The following is a 17,988-nucleotide window of genomic DNA, read 5'->3' as shown; positions in this document are numbered from 1 at the left end:
ACTTCTTGTTTGTAGAACCTTTTTATATGTGCTATATGGAAATATTTCTTAGTCTATATTTTCTTATATATTTATTATATATAAAATATATATGTATAGCGGTTGCAAATTGTTTTGTTTTATTTTATGGTAACTAAATTATTTACATTGTTTTAATAACTTCCTTTTTATGGCCGTTTAAAACCCCAATATTAATATTTGTTATTTTATATATCTATTATAATATTTACAATGGATGTCAAACAAGGTTTTTCGTTCGCGAGCTCATTCAAAGCATAATAAGAGCATCTGTGGAGTCCTGGTTCATTTACTCGAGTCGATTCATTTCCACTACAATATTTCATTGATTAATTACTTTTCATACTTTTTTTTTTTTTTTTTTTTTTAATCCAGAAGAGTGTGCTCTGGCCATATCGTCCTACTTAACATCACATTTCAGTCGTGTCAGTATTGTGACATGCTACAGTATACTTCATCTGATACTCTTTCAAACCATTTTCATCATTTTAATTTCTGTATGGCATACATGCAGTTTTTAATGGCAACAGTATTTACATACAAAGAATCATTTTAAATCATTATTAAAAAAATAATGCATCTAGAATGTTAATTGACATTTGTCATAAACAACCTTTTATTTGTCAATCAACTATATGCAAAAGATAAGAAAAATGCTCTAAAAAGCTTTAGAGACACTGTTTGCATGGATGTACTGTAGTAAGCCTAGGTGTATTTCCCCAAGTTCAACAGAAGTGGGAGCCCTTGCTTCAGGAAACCCCTAGCTGTAATGGTTTCCATAGGGCTTTGCTGAGCACTTGTATCAGAAATCATCTTAACAACAGAAATAGTTTAGCTGCATGATTATTTCCATGGCATTTATACTGCAAGGCATGTAAACAACATGATTTTGCTGCAAAGTTTCAGTTGTTGTATTTTCTGTTACATTCAATAATTGCCTTATAAAATTCAAGTACTAATGAGTACACAACACACAATCTTAACTTTCTTAATCTCACTTAGTTCTCACATGTTTTAGTCCTGGTGTGTGTTTAGATTGGTTTGATCTCTGTCTCTAAGGTTTGTTCTGAAATAGGTGTCTGTATTTGTGCTTAGCTGCATATCAAAGCAGGGTCAAAGTGCAGTGTCCAGCTGGCCCTGTCCACAAGGGAAGGGATCATTTCTATTTGTGTTCTATGTGTGCCAGCACTGATAACCTAAACCTCGCTTGCACAAGTAGGGTACAACATGTCTCCCTGGCAGTTTTTAAAACAGTTTTTCAGTAATAGTATTTGCATTAAAAAAGCCCAGTTTTTACTCCCTTAAAAAATCTTTAGATACAGTGGGCAGAAGAGGGAAATGCAGAATGCCTGTACCATAATAAATGAGTGGGTGAATTTGTTGTGTAGGATGTGTAAAGTAGGCCTGCTTGGACTGTTCTAATCACAATGGAGATTAATTTGTGAAATATGCTTGTGCTGACAATAATACTCCAATATACACAAAAACAAAAAGGTGTTCATGCAAATATGTCCAGTAGGGGCCAAAAGTAAATCAATAACACACAAAATTGTCTTTTTGTACAATGTACAATTTGTACAACCTCTGACTGCAACAATAGAGTGTTAGGCTATTTATTTATTTGATTTTTTTTTTTTTTTTTTTAGAGCTGGCAGTGCACAGCTTGTCCTGAGCCTCCTCCCCTCTGTCACAGCGAATGAGAGACGCCTGCCTTATGCCCACTAACCTGGAAAATATTTCCCACTTTTCCATGAGTAGATTCTTCTCATTACAGAATAAAAGGTAAACAGCACAAGACAAGGGCAGTTAGTACCTACTTAAATCACCAATATGTATAGCCATCGTAATTATTTTAATGAAACGGGTCTAATTTAGACATGATGTCATATTTATTAATATATGACATTCTTTAGACAAACATGTTGCTATGACAACTGCACATGACTACAGCAATAATCTATTATCCCTGCTTCTTTGGTCCAAAAACACACAATAAATTCATAAGCTTGAGGAAAATTGTAAATGCACTGATTATAAAAGTCGATGAAGAGAAAAATAGCTGTATTACAAAAAAATCAAGACTTTACAAGAATTTTTGTAGATAATACTATTTTGAACTCTTCTGCATTTCATTCCTCATGTCATGCAAAGTGAGGGAAAATACAGGACAATAAAATAAAAATAATGAAAATATTAAATAACAAAATAATACAAAAGCACCCAGAATAAACAAGTTCTGAAGTATTATAAAGTACAGTCACAGTTTACTATGAACAAAAATCTGGAGCTAAACCCTGAGATGTAGTTATATAAAAAACAGCTTCAACTAACAAGGTCTGTTTTTCACTGATGCATAGAAACTTATCACGCCGTTAACTGATAATGAACAAATATTTTTTTTTTCCAGATTAGTTGAAGGCAATGTTCTTACTAATACTATCAGGTAAAGTAGGTGAATGGTGTTTAAGGTCCATTACACATTAGTGCATCAAAATGTTCATATATCAGCATTTTACTACGTTCACATTGCTTTATGAGATTTATTTGCAAAAACTATTGCTAAAATTAGCAAATTGTAAAATCTGTTTAGGAAACACAAATAGATTTGTTCAATTTTTAAATTCAAACTAACGGTGCGCTCACATTTGTGACCCTGGAGAGTTTCATATTGAGAGTTATACATCATTGTTAGGAAAGGAGGACAATATTTGGCCAAGATGCAGCTATTTGAAAATCTGCAATCTGAGAGTGCAAAAAAAATCGCCTTTAAAGTTGTCCAAATGAAGTTCTTAGCCATGCATATTACTAATCAAAAATTAAGTTTTGAGATTTTTACGGTAGGAAATTTACAAAATATCTTAACGGAACATGATCTTTACTTAATATCCTAATGATTTTTGGCATAAAAGAAAAATCTTTCATTTTGACACATACAATGTATTTTTGGCTATTGCTACAAATATAGCCATGCTACTTATGACTGGTTTTGTGGTCCAGGGTCACATTTACTCTTCTTCTGTGATTTTTTTTTTTTGCTGGAGAAATCAATTAATTTCAATAGGAATCCACACAGATTTCACAACGGTTTCAATTTGGTCACAGATTCTTGGTTTGAAAGTGACTTCTGTGTGAACTGTGGTTCATACATTGCTACACTATAGACAATAGACATTGGAACTTTTTGCACCCAAAATGTAGCTGAAATTTCACCAGTGTGACTGCACCTTAACAGTTTTTTTGGCTGAAATGCAAAAATGTACTACTTAGTGGTTTAGATAAATGAGGTCCTGCCTTGCAGGCTCTTTTTTAAAATGAAGATTTTCAGAACAATTACAAAATATTAAAGTATTCACAATGAATTATACCATATTTTTTTTTAGTAATTATCCAAACTTCACTCACAAACTCACACACACAGAACACAGCCTCATCTACCCACAAATGCCTACACGTCTCGTTTCAGACTTGTATATTGGAGTATAGTGTTCTTAGTCAGTAGAGGCACTTAGGTTAATCCTAGGTTAATATGGATTTAGGCTTTGATGGTTTGGTTCATCTCTAGTGCATCCACAGCAGCGTTCTTCGTGTTGGGCTTGGAGCCCAGAGCTTCAGCTTCTTCTAATGTTGAGGTGAGGGGCTGTCCCAGAGTTTCCGGCAGAAACATGGTCAGGATCCCGATGATGAAGGCCAGAATTCCCACAATCAGCTACAGAATAATAATAAAGAGCATAAGCTACCGTAGCACTGTTCTGTCTAGCAAATATATATCGTGTTGTATCATGATTCAGTTCTAGACCCCAATGTACTAGATTGATTGTGTGCTGTTACATACCTGAGGCAGATAGATCCAGATGTCAGCAAGGTAAACACAGAAGGGAGCCACCACACTTCCCACCCGACACATCATACTACCACTGCCGACAGCCAGAGACCTGTTGGACCAGATATAGTGTCTGTTATTAAATCACTAGATAACATGCATGTAATGCTCTTCCAGTCAACTTCAGATATGCCCAGTAAAGAAATTGATGAAATTTCATTTCATTTTTTCCTTTCCATTTATTTAATCAGGCACAATGCACATTAATAATATATACAATATGCAAAATGCACCAGATTTAGCCAAAACTGGCTAATTTTCATCCGTAGTCCCTTTTGGCAGAATAGGATGTTTCTAGATTTATATGTATTGGAAAGTTATAAATATTGTCAATGAAATTTAGCGGTACTGGATAAAAGTGAAGCAGACCACAGCAGGGAAATTGAAAATGAGTAACTTACTTTTGTGCAGTTTAATCAAGTCCAGTTATGATATTGTGTTGCAATCGCCACAGACTCAGATTTTTTTAGCTTCAGACTATGAATGTATCTAATTGGAGGATATCAAATGTATTTAAGGCAATTTTAGAACACGTATTGTTATCTTTATAATGTATTTCCTAGCAAAAAAGTGTGTTTCTGCACGAGTTTGTTTGTTGTGTTCAGACTTGAACATCTGTGATGTGATGCTCAGTCGTTTAGTGTATGATTCCCAGTTTTTCTCTGTGTGCATTCACAAAGTCAGCAAGTGTATGACAACTATCATTTTAAAATCTGTCTAGATTTAAAATAAAAATTGTGTAGTGTATTCCAGTCTTTAGTGTGGATGTATTAGAACAAGACATACCTGATGATTGTTGGGTAAAGCTCACAGGTGTACAAGTAAATCAGACCAAATGCAATGGCGATAGCGAATTTCCCTGTCATACTCAGGACTATAACCAAAATCTCGATGTCCTGAAACAAAGAGAGAAAAACACAGAGTGAAACTATATTTATCAGCAACAATGTTTCAGCCATCAGCTGTTTGGACAGTTTGCCAGTAGCAGGCCATAGTAGGGCTTCCTTAAATTCGGGATCAGACACAAGTCTAAACGTCCCCAAGACATGTCCCCTTTGACCCCCTCTCAGAAGCCGCCAGCTGCCATATGTATAAACAGTCACTTAGATGACAGGTCTATTTATAGATTTTTGGAGCAACGATGGCTGTACTCATGCCACACTCGGCCATTTCAGTGTGTCAGCAGTTAGTTATGAGGGGTGAGGTGATCCTTATGGAATATCAACCCACTAACATTCTTCTTACCCTGTGCTTTCAGTGACCAAGGCTCTTTGGTACGCTGGCCCAGTAGTGCACAACACAACGAAATCTCCACAACACAAGGGAAACAAGCCGCAACACAATGAAATTAGTCCTATGCATTGTGTTGTGGTGATTTAGTTGTGTTGCGCACTACTGGGCCACTGTAGTTTGGAGGCTAAGAAATGTGCTCCATTTATTTCATAGATGACATCCCTTCATTTCTTTGAAGTCATTCACACTGCTCCCTTTGATGACCTGTATTTTTAATCAGTGTATTAAGAGGGCTGTTGCTCCTAATACAGCATGTTGATATTCAGACCAACAGCACAATTTTGATTCTTTTAGACAATTCAGTGAACAATAGAGTAATACTGAGTAACCTGAAGTCATATTAGAATTCATGTTTGCAGCAGTTTTCATCTCTGAGCAACATACAGTAGTGGCGTTTTGATTCATAAACAGTTTTATTTTTTTATTTTTTTTCTGACTGAATCAGTGGCTGTATCCGAATATGCATACTTTCCTACATATAGTAGGCAGTAACCAGTATGTGAAAATAGTATGTCCAAATTCACAAAATTTATAAAACAGTAGTCGAAAAGCACCCAGATTACCTACTTTGGACTTCCTCTCCCATGGCCTCATGGTTTGTGAATGACATAAAAGGGATTCTATAGAATACTTTTTTTCTGGTTGCAAAGTAATTCCTTATTCAAAACAAGTACCTACTCTGCGAGTATGGGAATTCGGATGCAGCCAGTGTTTGGAACAATGACTCGCTCATAAAGACAGTCACTTGTCGCCACCTGCGACAAGTGAAATTTTGCGACACTAAAAATTTCATCTTTTCATACACAATTATTGCAAATTCTTGCAATGATAATGGCTAAAAGCAGTGTATGTATTGATTCTGATTCAGTTAAGTGTAAGCATAGCATTTAGTGAAGAAGCATCTGAAATATTTTCACCTTTTTAACCTTTCATCCAACAGCAATTCAACAACTTTGCTAAACTGACAAACTGAGCGTGTGCGTACATGTATTACTCTCAAGAAGCCAAGGAAACACCTGCAGATCTATAATTCAAGAGGCTGCCATGACACTGAGGAAACTGCCATTTATTTTAAGTTAAACTGAAATTTGGCATTGACCATGAGGGAAGTGGTCTAGTTGACACTTAACACCAACTACAGCATGTAGAGTGAAAAACACACTGACATGACTAGCATGCCTCACATATTCAAAAGATTTTGCATGTAAAAATAATTCACATTCCCAGATGGTTGAGCACAGATCTTGTGACACCAGCAATAACACCATATGGATATTTGCATCGAAGCAATCTGTAACATACAGCTTGTTATTAATTATTAAACTCGGGCAAGACAATTTGGACAGTCAGTTTGACACACAGTAATATTTGGGGCTTGTTGAGACCTGCACCACTGTGAATTTTCTGGCCAATCACACAAGGGAACAACAATATTATTTTTGGCAGAACTGTATGTCCTAAGTAGCCTGAGTTCTTAAAAATATTGTAATACCAAAGATCCTACTAGAGAGTCACATGAGGTTCAACTCTACCTCTATCATGTCACTTATGAGTGTGTCTAAGGACCAGACAGTAGTAATTAAACTAAAGAAAACTGAAGAACGGGGATATCATCTACACAAGCTTTTTCACTGCATTCAAATCCTCTAAATAGAAGAGATGGTGCTTTTAAACCCTTGTTGCTATACCAACACAGCTGCCAGTAATTTGTTGCAATAATTACATGGCCACTTTTTTTGGTAAATGAGGTGGGATGTGTATGCCGTAACCAGTCTCTTCACATACATACTTTTGTGTCTTCAAAACTTAATCAAGAAGATGAATCCAGATTGCATACAATTTAGTACGTATTACTGCTGTTAAAAGCACTAAGAAAGTGTGTGCAAAACGGTTTATCAAAAACAGAACAAGAGGCTCTGATGCAAACAGCTGCCCCAGTTATCATGTGAAAAGCAAACATGTACACAAACACATGTCCACTCTTGCCAAGGTTAATCATTCATTTTAGTAATCACTTAGTTCCTTCCAGAGGTAATGATAATGAAGCAATTTGATTCTACACCTGTCAAACCAACTTAAATTTACAAGTTTGCCCAGATTAATATTTTCCACAATTTGTTACAATTTTGAAAGGCTAGTTTTTAAATATTGTGGCTTTGCCATGGGAACTAAATGCAATGCCCTTTTTTGCTTCCTTGTTCCTTCCCTATGTATAAGAGGCTCAGAATTAGGTTTGTTTTGATTTCTAAATAGCAAATATATATAACAGTGTTACTGTGTGTGTTTTAAAGTTGGCATGAAATTTAAATTAATTATTTTTTTATAAAAACATGTTAAACAGAAGGTATTATTTTGAAAAATTCATCCATTTAATTTTTTTAAATGTGATATTTAATCAGAATGAGCTTTATGAGCATTCCATTTTTGTATCTCTTGGAGTAGCAACTTATTTTTGCTTTTGGAAATAGTTCACCCCAATTTTATTTTAATTTTTTTTTACATTTAAAGCTTTCAGGTTTTTAAAGACAAGTGCACAAGCCATCATGCATAAAAGCTACTTTCTCCATTCATTGTAAATGCATGACAAAAACAAACAGTTCATTATTCTGAATTAGCCATCTTTTATGTAATGGAAAAAAGTCATTCCATTCCATTTAAACTCAGTCCCTGAAAGCTCACATACACCTGCTTTCAATGTTGAGTACAACACCCACATCTAAATATCCAATAAACAACCGATGAATAGAACCAAGACACTGTCCTACTTTATTCCATAATCCATTACACTTAGATTTACGGCATAATATGGAAGAAAAGATCTACCGCTACTTCCGTTTCATTATAATTTTAACGGTGTAATGCTGTATCGCGATGTGTATATAGTATATCACATGGATTCACACAGACATGATCTCATACCTGGGGCACCACAATAATGAGCATGCAAGCTACTCCACCAAGCAGCAGAGCTGGGGCACATGTCTTCTTCCTGCCGACCCGATCCATTGCAATGCAGCCAATCAAGTATGACGGAACCTCAACAGCACCTAACAGATAAATAACAGATATTTAGCTTAAATGCTGTTAACTTCTATACTTTTGAAACTAAACTGCATATAGCTCAGCAGAAATGCTCAAATTCCAGAAATGCAAAACAAGGCATCACACTAGATGTGTTTGCAGGTTTTTGTATCTCTTGGAGTAGCAACTTATTTTTGCTTTTGGAAATAGTTCACCCCAATTTTATTTGTATTTTTTTTTACATTTAAAGCCATCATGCGTAAAAGCTACTTTCTCCATTCATTGTAAGTGCATGGAAAAAACAAACAATACATTATTCTGAATTAGCCATCTTTTATATAATGGAAAAAAGTCATTCCAATTTGGTACAACATGAATGAACAATGACAGATTTTTGGGTGAGAGGAGGTGACCTGTTCTATTTAAAGCATCAAAACCGTCTTGAGAATACATGCTAGCACATGCAAACATACACACATTAGTCCATTACCAGCTAGGAAGAGATTGATATACTGGCTTCCTCCAAGGTTGACAGATCCCAGGCTGAAGACATAGTATCCCAAGCTTCCGATGAACCAAATAGCCCAGCAGGTGGTGCTGCGACCGGCCATTTTCAAGCTTCCAAACATGTCCAGGATGCTTAGCCTCTTCTCGACTTGCATTGCTCTTCCGTCTTCCTGCTTATTGTCGTTCAGCAGTGCTCCATCACATTCGTCCTTTAGCTCTGACACCTAAGGTCAGTGATATATTTTAAAAATACAAAAGCTGTTAACAAGACCACTTTTTCCCAAATCCATGACTTTCCAAAACTGTTCTTCTTATCTTTCAAATAAGCACTTAGAATATTATAATATGATGTTTACAGTGTCTCCCAGCATTTCATACTGATCAAAGTAATTTCTCTGTGTGAAAAATATGTCCTTGCTAATGTTTGCAACAGATATTTGGCAGCAATTGCTTTGTGACAATTTTTTTAATGCGTTTTTAAATTTGCATTTCAATTCATGGTACCTCTTTATTTTTGCATGTCACTTTTCTTTCCATTCCCCTTATTTGGGTAAAGCTGTTTCATCAATCCAAGTATGGAACTACTAGTGTCTCATAATCTAAGGTCATGGTAGGAAAGCATATTCTGAAAAGGGTATAATTCATGGCAGGAACAGAATTCCATGTGTTATCAGTGTGAGTCTACCTTAAGAGTGGGTGGCAGGCCATTAAAGTAAGCCATAGTGTCCAGCAGCTCCTGGGCCTCCTTGTACCGGCCTTTAGCCATTAGGTAGAAGGGTGTTTCTGGAAACTTCCAGCAGTAGAGCAAGAATGGAGAGGTACTGAGGGTGAGGATGATCTGGTAGATCCACCAGACGCGAACAAGGTACCCCACTAGAGCTACTACCATGATGCCCACAGCAAAGGCTGCATGCACATGCATAGAGGTCCATGTGCGCACCTTAATTCCTGTAAACTCTGTCACATACACAAAGACTACAACCAGATACCCGCTCGACACCTGCCAACACACACAGAGAGAGAGAGAGAGAGAGAGAGAGAGAGAAAGGGGTTATTAGAAATAAACAATGTTTAAAATTAATGAGCAGAGAGAGTCAGATGGACGCAGTGAGGATGGCAATGAATGATTTGCTTTCCTGACAATTTTTTCTCTTTCCTTTCACTGATTTTTGAAGTGTTAAATTGCTTTGTTGTATTTCAATTTAATTTAAATTTTTTGCCAGTTTTCACCATATTTTTATTCTTTCAGCTGTAGAAGTCTGAAGCTTCTCAGCTGTGATGAGGGGTGAGTAAAATAAAGGAGAAAGACCAGAATGTTTAATCAAACATCTTTAAATAGCTACATCACCAGCCCTCAGATTGTAACTAACTGCAAAGTATTCACTTGAGACTCATACAGCCTAATTAAGTATGTGTATGACTGTAAATGGTCTAGGGCTGTCAAATCGATTAATCGCATCCAAGATAAAAGTTTGTGTTTATATGATATGTGTGTGTGTGTGTGTGTGTGTATACATAAACAGTAGGGCTGCACGATAAATCGCATGTGATTGTCATGTGCATCTCGTCAGTAAAGCGATTCTTTGATTAGTAAAGCTCCATCACATGCTTTCGACTGGAGAGGCATTTAATACACAGAGCCTGTAATTATGAACGCGATATTGCCTAGCTTGTCAGTGATCTATGGCTCTGTGTACTAAATGCCGCTTGACATGGCTTTACTGATGAGATGCACATGACAATCACATGCGATTTATTGTGCAGCCTTAAATACACACACATACATGGATACATTTAAAGCTGCAGTCCATAAGTTTTGCCTCTTTGTTGCCATCTCTGTTTGAAACCTGCAATTGCAGTTATTTGTGGAATTATCATCTTTAGGTGGGTTGTGCATCGGCACGGCTCCTCAGCACAGATAAATCTAATGTTTTTAGGAGAATGTGTGGCTGTCAAGTAACCACACCAGTGTGCATAACGGTGTACTTAGGAATCAAAGATTCTACGTCTTGGAAATATGACCGAAGAATTTTCACCGGATATGTCTGCCACTTTGTTCTGACCAACTGAGGGAATAAAATGCATTTCAATAAATTGCATTACCAATGCTAATTAAATCTAACAATCACTTAGCTCATATCACATCAAACTGAGCAAATTATTATTATTGTGATACTTTGTTCTCAAATTGTTAATGTTAACAACATCAGCGCTGCATAACTGTGTATATAGTGTGCATTAGCGTTAACTGTAGATTTGAATTTCTGTACAGTCTAATCTCTAATTGTCAGACCATTTGAATTTCATATGAAGAAATTGTTCTTTTAACCCAAAAAGCAAATGAATGTACCTTAAATACAAATCTTGTGTTATCCCAAGTATCTGTAATCAGATGCACATTTAAAACTGGAAGATAATCTAACTTCAGTCATTTACATGTTTCATTGACACATAATCCTTTCTGGATTACAATCTGCCATTAAAATTATGAGTTTATTTATTCCAGCTGCTGTATGAAAAGGCTATAAATCATCCACCACCTGCAGCATCCTTGCATGCGATATAGCCTACTAGCCGGGACTCCTTCTTTATGTTTACAGACGTAACGTAATGATGCAAAGAAGAACCATGGCATGCTCGAATTTCCAGCAAAATCCTACCAGTACCACTCAAATTAGAAAACATTACCATTGTGAATCGGACTAAAGTAAGGAGATAGTTTTGAACACTGGCTGGTTATGTACTTGCTCAAAAATATTCAAATATTTTTTAACCGAAAAAGTTACGGACTGCAGCTTTAAGAAGAATATATGCAATGTATATTTATATATAATATAAATATTTCTTAAATATATACATGTATGTTTGTGTATTTACATATTAATACACATATCATGTAAACACAAGCTTTGATTTTGGATGCAATTAATCGTGATTAAATAATTTGACAGCTCTAAGATATTCAGAATATAGACCAATCCACTCACCATTGCAAGAAGGAATCGCATCAACACAAAGAGGTAGTAGTTCCCTGTGAATGCAACAGTGACCCCAAAAATAAACTGGCACAAGCTGGTAGCCATCAAAATGGGGCGCCTGCCAATTCTGGAAAAAGTAAAAGCAAAAATTTACATATTATAATTGTTTTCAATTACTTACAGAAACATGTATGTAGCCATAGACAAATAGCTTTATATAAACTTTTGGTTTATAAACTTTATATTAATTTCAACTGAAGCATGAAAAGAGACTGGTTGTATCATTCAGTCAATTGCAGGTTCATGGTAGAAAGATTCACTATTTACAATTTGATATTCATGTGTGAACAGCTGTTTAAGGACAAACAGGGTAAATGTATTATCAAAGCAAGCCAATGGGCCGGCTTGTTTTTTTCTTTTTTTGCATACAAATGGCTCACTTATATACACCAGCATGACTTCACCTTTGACCATTCTATTTGATTCCATGAATTCATTTAATTGTTAAATTAGTAATATGGATAAACATTCCCAGAACAAAATAATACTCTTCAACTGTTATACAACCATGACCAATTCTGTCTTCATGGAATGTGGACCTGTGATATCCTGTTTATGTGTAGCCATGCAGTGTCTGCATTTCTCACATCCTGTGCAGTTCTCTCAGTGCTCTTAGTTATCTTGTTGCAGAATCAAATATTTGCCAATTGTAAACCATCTTGCCATATTAAATATTCAGGTATAATGTGGCTACCGCATATAGAGTTCACTTGTATTGTCACACTCCTTAATCATGATTTATGTGCATTGATCTGTCAACAACTACTGTGTAATAATACCTTGACAATCCATTTTTGGACTTAACAACTGGATAAATCCCCTTAATTAATTGCAAGCCTATTTCAACCCCTAGGGTAACATTTATTCACAGAATTTATACCATATTAAACTATTAAATTTTCACGGATGAAAGTATCTGTTCTTTTGTTCATTGATTTATCTGAATACATTTGAGATGTGTTTTATATGTGGTTGTTGTGGAGACAATTGCAACAGACAATTTACCTGTCTGCGACGTCCCCAAACACCAATGCTCCAATCAAAACTCCCAGCATAAAAGTTGGCTGTGCAAGCTTGGCCAGCCATTCATTCTCACACACCAGGTCCCAGTCTGTAACGATACTCTGCTCAACCTCGCTGTGATCATAGACAAAGCCACCACATGACTCCACAGTCTTGTTCCCAAAAAACTCATATTGAAAATCGATGGCATCAAGCCGCAGTGCTTTTAAACAAGGACTAAGTTCCCACTGGTCTCCTCCAGCTGTCCGTACAACCACTGGTCCATCACCTGGCTTGTAGTGAGTCCATATATCTGCCAGCGACGTCGATGAGTAATTCCTATATAGAACATCTGTGATATTTGAAGGAGCGTCACAAAGAAATTTAGGTGTTTCAACTAAGAAAACTGAGGCCAGGTAATGTATTCCACAAGAGATGGCCTGGAAAATAGCAGCAAAGTAAAGACATGCCTGAAACCTGAAGGGAAAGAAGGATCAAATGGAAGTTAAATTATTGACAGGAAAGCACACATAATCGAATATCAATTTTTAAGTAAATTATTCATTGATGTCTGTAAAGCAAGTCAAACAATAATTATAAGAAGAAGGACTAATATTTTGCAAATAATGGCAGGCAGGTAATTGAAGTCTGTTTACATTTTTACATTGTAGTGTCAGTGAATTTTACAGTCTTCCAGAATATTTACAGTTGTGATATCCTGTTTAACATATTGTGAAATATTTTTCATAAAAATAGCCTATATGTGTTACCTTCTCCGTAAGACAATGCATAACTTTTTTCTTTTTACTTCTAAAACATTTTTTAAAAGACTTGTTAATCTTTTTAAAATAAAATATCCGATATAGCAAGGTAACCTTCAGTTTTTTTGTTAACTTAACATTACGAAAAAAAATATTTTTTATTTTTTTACATTGTACAGGATTGGATAGGCTATTCTTTTACGTCATGTTTCTAATAAATTTACAACAAGAGCGCATGCGAGCCAGGCACGTGCAGAAGGGGGGCTTTGGGGGCTCAAGCCCCTGCCCTTTTTCAAAATTATTCATTTTTACATTACACTTACATTTATGTATGATGCACCGTTTACTATTTCATGAAACTGTCATAGTAATGAAGCCCAAGTGCCACCTACAGGCCTATTGTGTGAAGTGTAGGCTGGCGAAATGGTGACCCGAAAGGACTTTAACATGTTACCATTTTTGATAATTATGCAGCATTATGAAAGTGTCTTATGCTCATCAAGCCTGTATTTATTTGATCAAAAATACAGAAAAAACTGTAATATTGTGAAATATTTTTAATAATAAATATTTTTAATTTTTATAATCTATTTTAATATACTTTAAAATATAATTTATTTCTGTGATGCAAAGCTGAATTTTCAGCATCATTACTCCAGTCTTCAGTGCATGATCCTTCAGAAATCATTCTAATATGCCGATTTATTACCAATATTAGAAACAGTTGTGCTGCTTAATTTATTTTTTTATTTATTTTTCAAAATAGAGATGTTTTCTAATAATACCAATCTTTACTATCACTGTTTCTATCAATTTAGCAAATCTTTGCTGAATGAAAACTAATTTCTTTCAAAAAAAATACTGACCTCAAGCTTTTCAACTTATATTGTTATACTTTAAATAAATGCTGTGTTTTTTTTTTTTTTTTTTTTTTATTAATCAAAGAATCCTGAAAAAACGTATCACAGGTTTCCAACATTTATAAATCAGAATTGCATGAAATGTATTTTAAAATATATTAAATATTTGATCAAATAAATGCAGGCTTGATGACCATAAGTGACTTCTTGCAAAAATATAAAATAGTAATGTATCCAAACTTTTGACCTATATATATATATATATATATATATACATATATATATATATATATATATATTTTTTTTTTTTTTTTTTTTTTTTTTATTGTCCCTGTTTTACATTTGAGCCCCTGTCCCTGAGGAACTTTCTGCAAGTCCCTGATGCGAGCTATGCATATTTATCAAAGGCCACCAACATAGTGAGAAATCTGCATCATTCATGCGATAACGATGACACAAAGTAACAGTAACATAAGTACAGCTTTGATGTGATCGCCATAAAACACTTTTCAGGAACAAATGGGTACCTTTTAAAGTGTCCAAGGTGGTCGAATAGTCGCTCCACGCCGGTGGTCATTTTCAGCTCGTGCAGGATCCTGAAGAGTGTGAAGGACTCTTAGTTGACTCTTGTCAATATGTACATGTTTGCTATCATGGATCTTAGTAGGAGGGGCGGTTTCGATTGGGAACTTTCCACTCTAAAAGGCAAGCAACGATTAAAACCAAAACGTTCTCGTAACGTTAATGCGGTAATGCGACACCCCGAAGAATCAAGAGCCCCTAGTGCAGCTGAAATTAAATCATATTGCTTCATCTTCGTATGCCTAAAGTGTGCCAGTTTGGTTTTGCTTCCATCCTACGTAACTCTAGTCAGGTTATCCAGAGTATAAATAGATGACAAGACACTTCGTGGAGCCCCCTGGAAATATCCTCGTGACGTGAGATGGGTATTAATAAATGATTTAGGCTTAATCGCGAAATGTTGTCTAGTTTTCTGAGACTTAAGTAGCCTATAATATATTTGAGCCTAAGATTATTATTATTATTTTAATCTGTACTCTTTAGTAGGTTAAATTAGGTTAATCAAATTGACCATTTGTAAATATATATATATATATATATATATATATATATATTTATTATTATTTTTTTTTATCTATTCTCTTGAGTAGGTTAAATTAGGTTAATCAAATTGACCATAGCTAACAGGCCTATGTTAATTCAATCAATGAGTGCATTCTCTATAAAGCAATCAATCAGTCTATCCTTTGTCATAGATTTCACATGTGATCTAGCTTCGATCTTCTAAATGATTGATTAACAATGTTTTATCTCAGTATATGGTTTTGAGTCAAGCGTAATTCTATGTGTTTTCTCTAGCACTGTTTTTTAGACTATTGTATTTTGATTTTTAAATACCCAGTTCAAAGCGTAGGTTAGTATAACTTTGTGAATTTTCATCATAATTTTGTAATAGCTGTTATGATGTACTAGAACCACTAGTACATCATTTATTGTGACACGGTGTGTTTGGTGATTGTTTCTTGAGCAACAGCAGTGGAGATGTTCAATAGTCTACAGAGAAATTGATTTTCAAAAAAAAAAAAGAAAGAAAATCCAGTTTTTGAATTAGAAATGACAGAGGCTGTCAGTTGTAAATGTAAAATGTTTTGGATCTACTCTGAATGACTCTAGGAAAGTCATATACTGTATCATTTACAGTAAGCCTATGTGAACCTTGATGTAACAAACTAGTTGAATGTAATGACTCTCTTTACTGTTACAGACACACTGTTGTTTGATTTACCATGACCCTAATTCTTCACGTGTCTTTGAATGCGAAGATGTCTAACCTCTTTTCTCTCCTAATTTTAACCTTTTAAATACATGGTCGCAGTAGAGTGCACATTTGACATTTCATGTTCTACATAAATCATATACAGACATCACAGACAACTCATTACTAAAATAGCTAGATCACTGAAATAGGAAATTCATTCATAAGCATTAAATACATTGTACCTTTTGACAAGGCATGAGGCATCTTTCTACATCTATATAAACCTTTAATACTGTTTTTAGAAAAGAGGTACAAGTTTGTCCCCAAAATGTGGTTAGGTAGGTACTAACACAGTCACACATATAGTAGATACATCAGAGGAACTTTCACTTGAACATTCAACATCTGGTGTGTTCACACTTCAAAGTATTGGTTACACACTGAGGGAGCAAAGCCAAAATAAGGAAAATGTGTAAAAAAAAAAAAAAAACCCCATTTATTATTTAGTTGGTTTATAAGATGATTCCTGAAAATTGTATCATTGTACTAAAAAAAAAATACATTTATAAAAGTTTATGAATTTTTATAAATTCTAACTGGCACATAAAAGTGAATTTGCTGTGGTTGAGTTAATTTCTTTTGTTATTTTGAAATTAGGCTATATGGTTTTATCTATCACATTTTGTCTGTTATGAATCAGTAAACATTTTTCAAGTTCATTTTATTTGTATAGCACATTTACAAGAGCCACCAGGCTGACCAGTGCTTTACAGAAGAGCAAGATAAAACATACACATTAAACAACCCGGACAAAAAAATAAGAACAACCCGTTTAAAAATTACCGTATAACAGTAATCAATACACGAAGGAAAACAAGTAGGTCTTTAGCAGGGACTAAAAAACGGACAGAAAAAGGGCTATTCTAATCTCTAAAGGCAGGGTATAGTCGTGGCCCTGCCACCGCAAATGCACGGTCGCAGGATCTTAGGCTTCTAGAATGTATAGATGAAGGAGTTCAGAGAGGTAGACAGTTGCTAGATTATGAAGAGATTCGTATACAAAGAGTACAATTTACAGTCTATACGAACCGGCAACCAGTGCAGAGATCTCAGAATTGGAGTGATATGTTCATGTTTGCGACACTTTAGAAGAAGTCTGGCTAAAAATGGATAATCTGTCCAACTCCCCTAAGCATTGCAGAAGAGAAGTAATTGCTGCGGAATTGTTTCTTTTGATTGGTAGATATAGATTTGAGTATTGTCCGCATAGAAATGAAAAGACACACCATGTTACCTTAGAATAGAACACAGAGGGAGCATGTAGAGAGAAAAAAGAGCCTTGTCAAAGGTGCAGGGGAAGAGGTAAAATTACCCAGCTCCACTAAAAACTTTTTGTAAGACAGGTATGACTGAAACCATTTAAGAATCGTTGCTTTTAGACCTACCCAAGATAGATAATAGTTTGGAGTGGTCTACGGTATAAGAATCACAGAGTCTCCAGAATCAGTAGAGAGATAAATATCATTTAACACTCTCAAGAGTACAGAGGGCAGTCTGCTGTGAGCAGACTTAAAACCAGATTTAAAAACTCCTAAATACGATTACTTCTCAGAAAACATTGAAGCTGATCTAGCTAATTTTCTCCAAAACCTTTGAAATGAAAGGTAAGACAGAAATTGGCCAAATGTTTTTTTTTTAGAACAGAAGGATCCAGAGGGATTTTATTTTCAGATGATTTATTGAAAATTTACAAATAAAATACCATCCCAACATCCACAATGTGGTTAGGTAGGTACTAACACAGTCACACATATAGTAGATACATCAG

General features: G+C 35.1%; 1 protein-coding gene across 2 annotated transcripts; it reads right to left on the bottom strand.

Moving 5' to 3' along the window:
* Window positions 1–1,884: 1,884 nt before the first annotated feature.
* Window positions 1,885–15,052, bottom strand: LOC306880700 (solute carrier family 22 member 16-like). Of its 2 annotated transcripts, XR_013785096.1 has the most exons (10): window positions 14,908–15,052; window positions 12,763–13,236; window positions 11,707–11,824; window positions 9,405–9,719; window positions 8,703–8,943; window positions 8,111–8,238; window positions 4,685–4,794; window positions 4,300–4,387; window positions 3,851–3,950; window positions 3,053–3,724 (listed from the first exon to the last, which is right to left on the bottom strand). XR_013785096.1 is itself a non-coding variant. In XM_079434420.1 (9 exons), exons 1-9 carry the CDS (start codon window positions 14,955–14,957, stop codon window positions 3,551–3,553), a joined length of 1,710 nt encoding a protein of 569 aa, XP_079290546.1. In that variant the 5' UTR covers window positions 14,958–15,046; the 3' UTR covers window positions 1,885–3,550. The 2 variants fall into 2 exon arrangements, 1 of the variants encoding a protein (XP_079290546.1); XM_079434420.1 differs by lacking the exon at window positions 4,300–4,387 and having other exon boundaries at window positions 1,885–3,724; window positions 14,908–15,046.
* Between the last annotated feature and the right edge of the window lie 2,936 nt (window positions 15,053–17,988).

The sequence above is a fragment of the Barbus barbus genome (assembly GCF_936440315.1).
Source record: "Barbus barbus genome assembly, chromosome: 14".
Lineage (NCBI taxonomy): Eukaryota > Metazoa > Chordata > Actinopteri > Cypriniformes > Cyprinidae > Barbus > Barbus barbus.
The sequence above is the reverse complement of the archived record's forward strand: the minus strand, read 5'-3'. Positions and strand labels throughout refer to the sequence as shown.

Coding starts and splice junctions, on each gene's coding strand:
- LOC306880700 (XM_079434420.1), bottom strand. CDS start 14,957: ATGACCACCGGCGTGGAGCGACTATTCGACCACCTTGGACACTTTAAA. Junction 9,720..11,706: donor TGCGATTCCTTCTTGCAATG/GTGAGTGGATTG, acceptor GTGTGTTGGCAG/GTGTCGAGCGGGTATCTGGT. Junction 4,795..8,110: donor TCATTATTGTGGTGCCCCAG/GTATGAGATCAT, acceptor TCTTTGTTTCAG/GACATCGAGATTTTGGTTAT.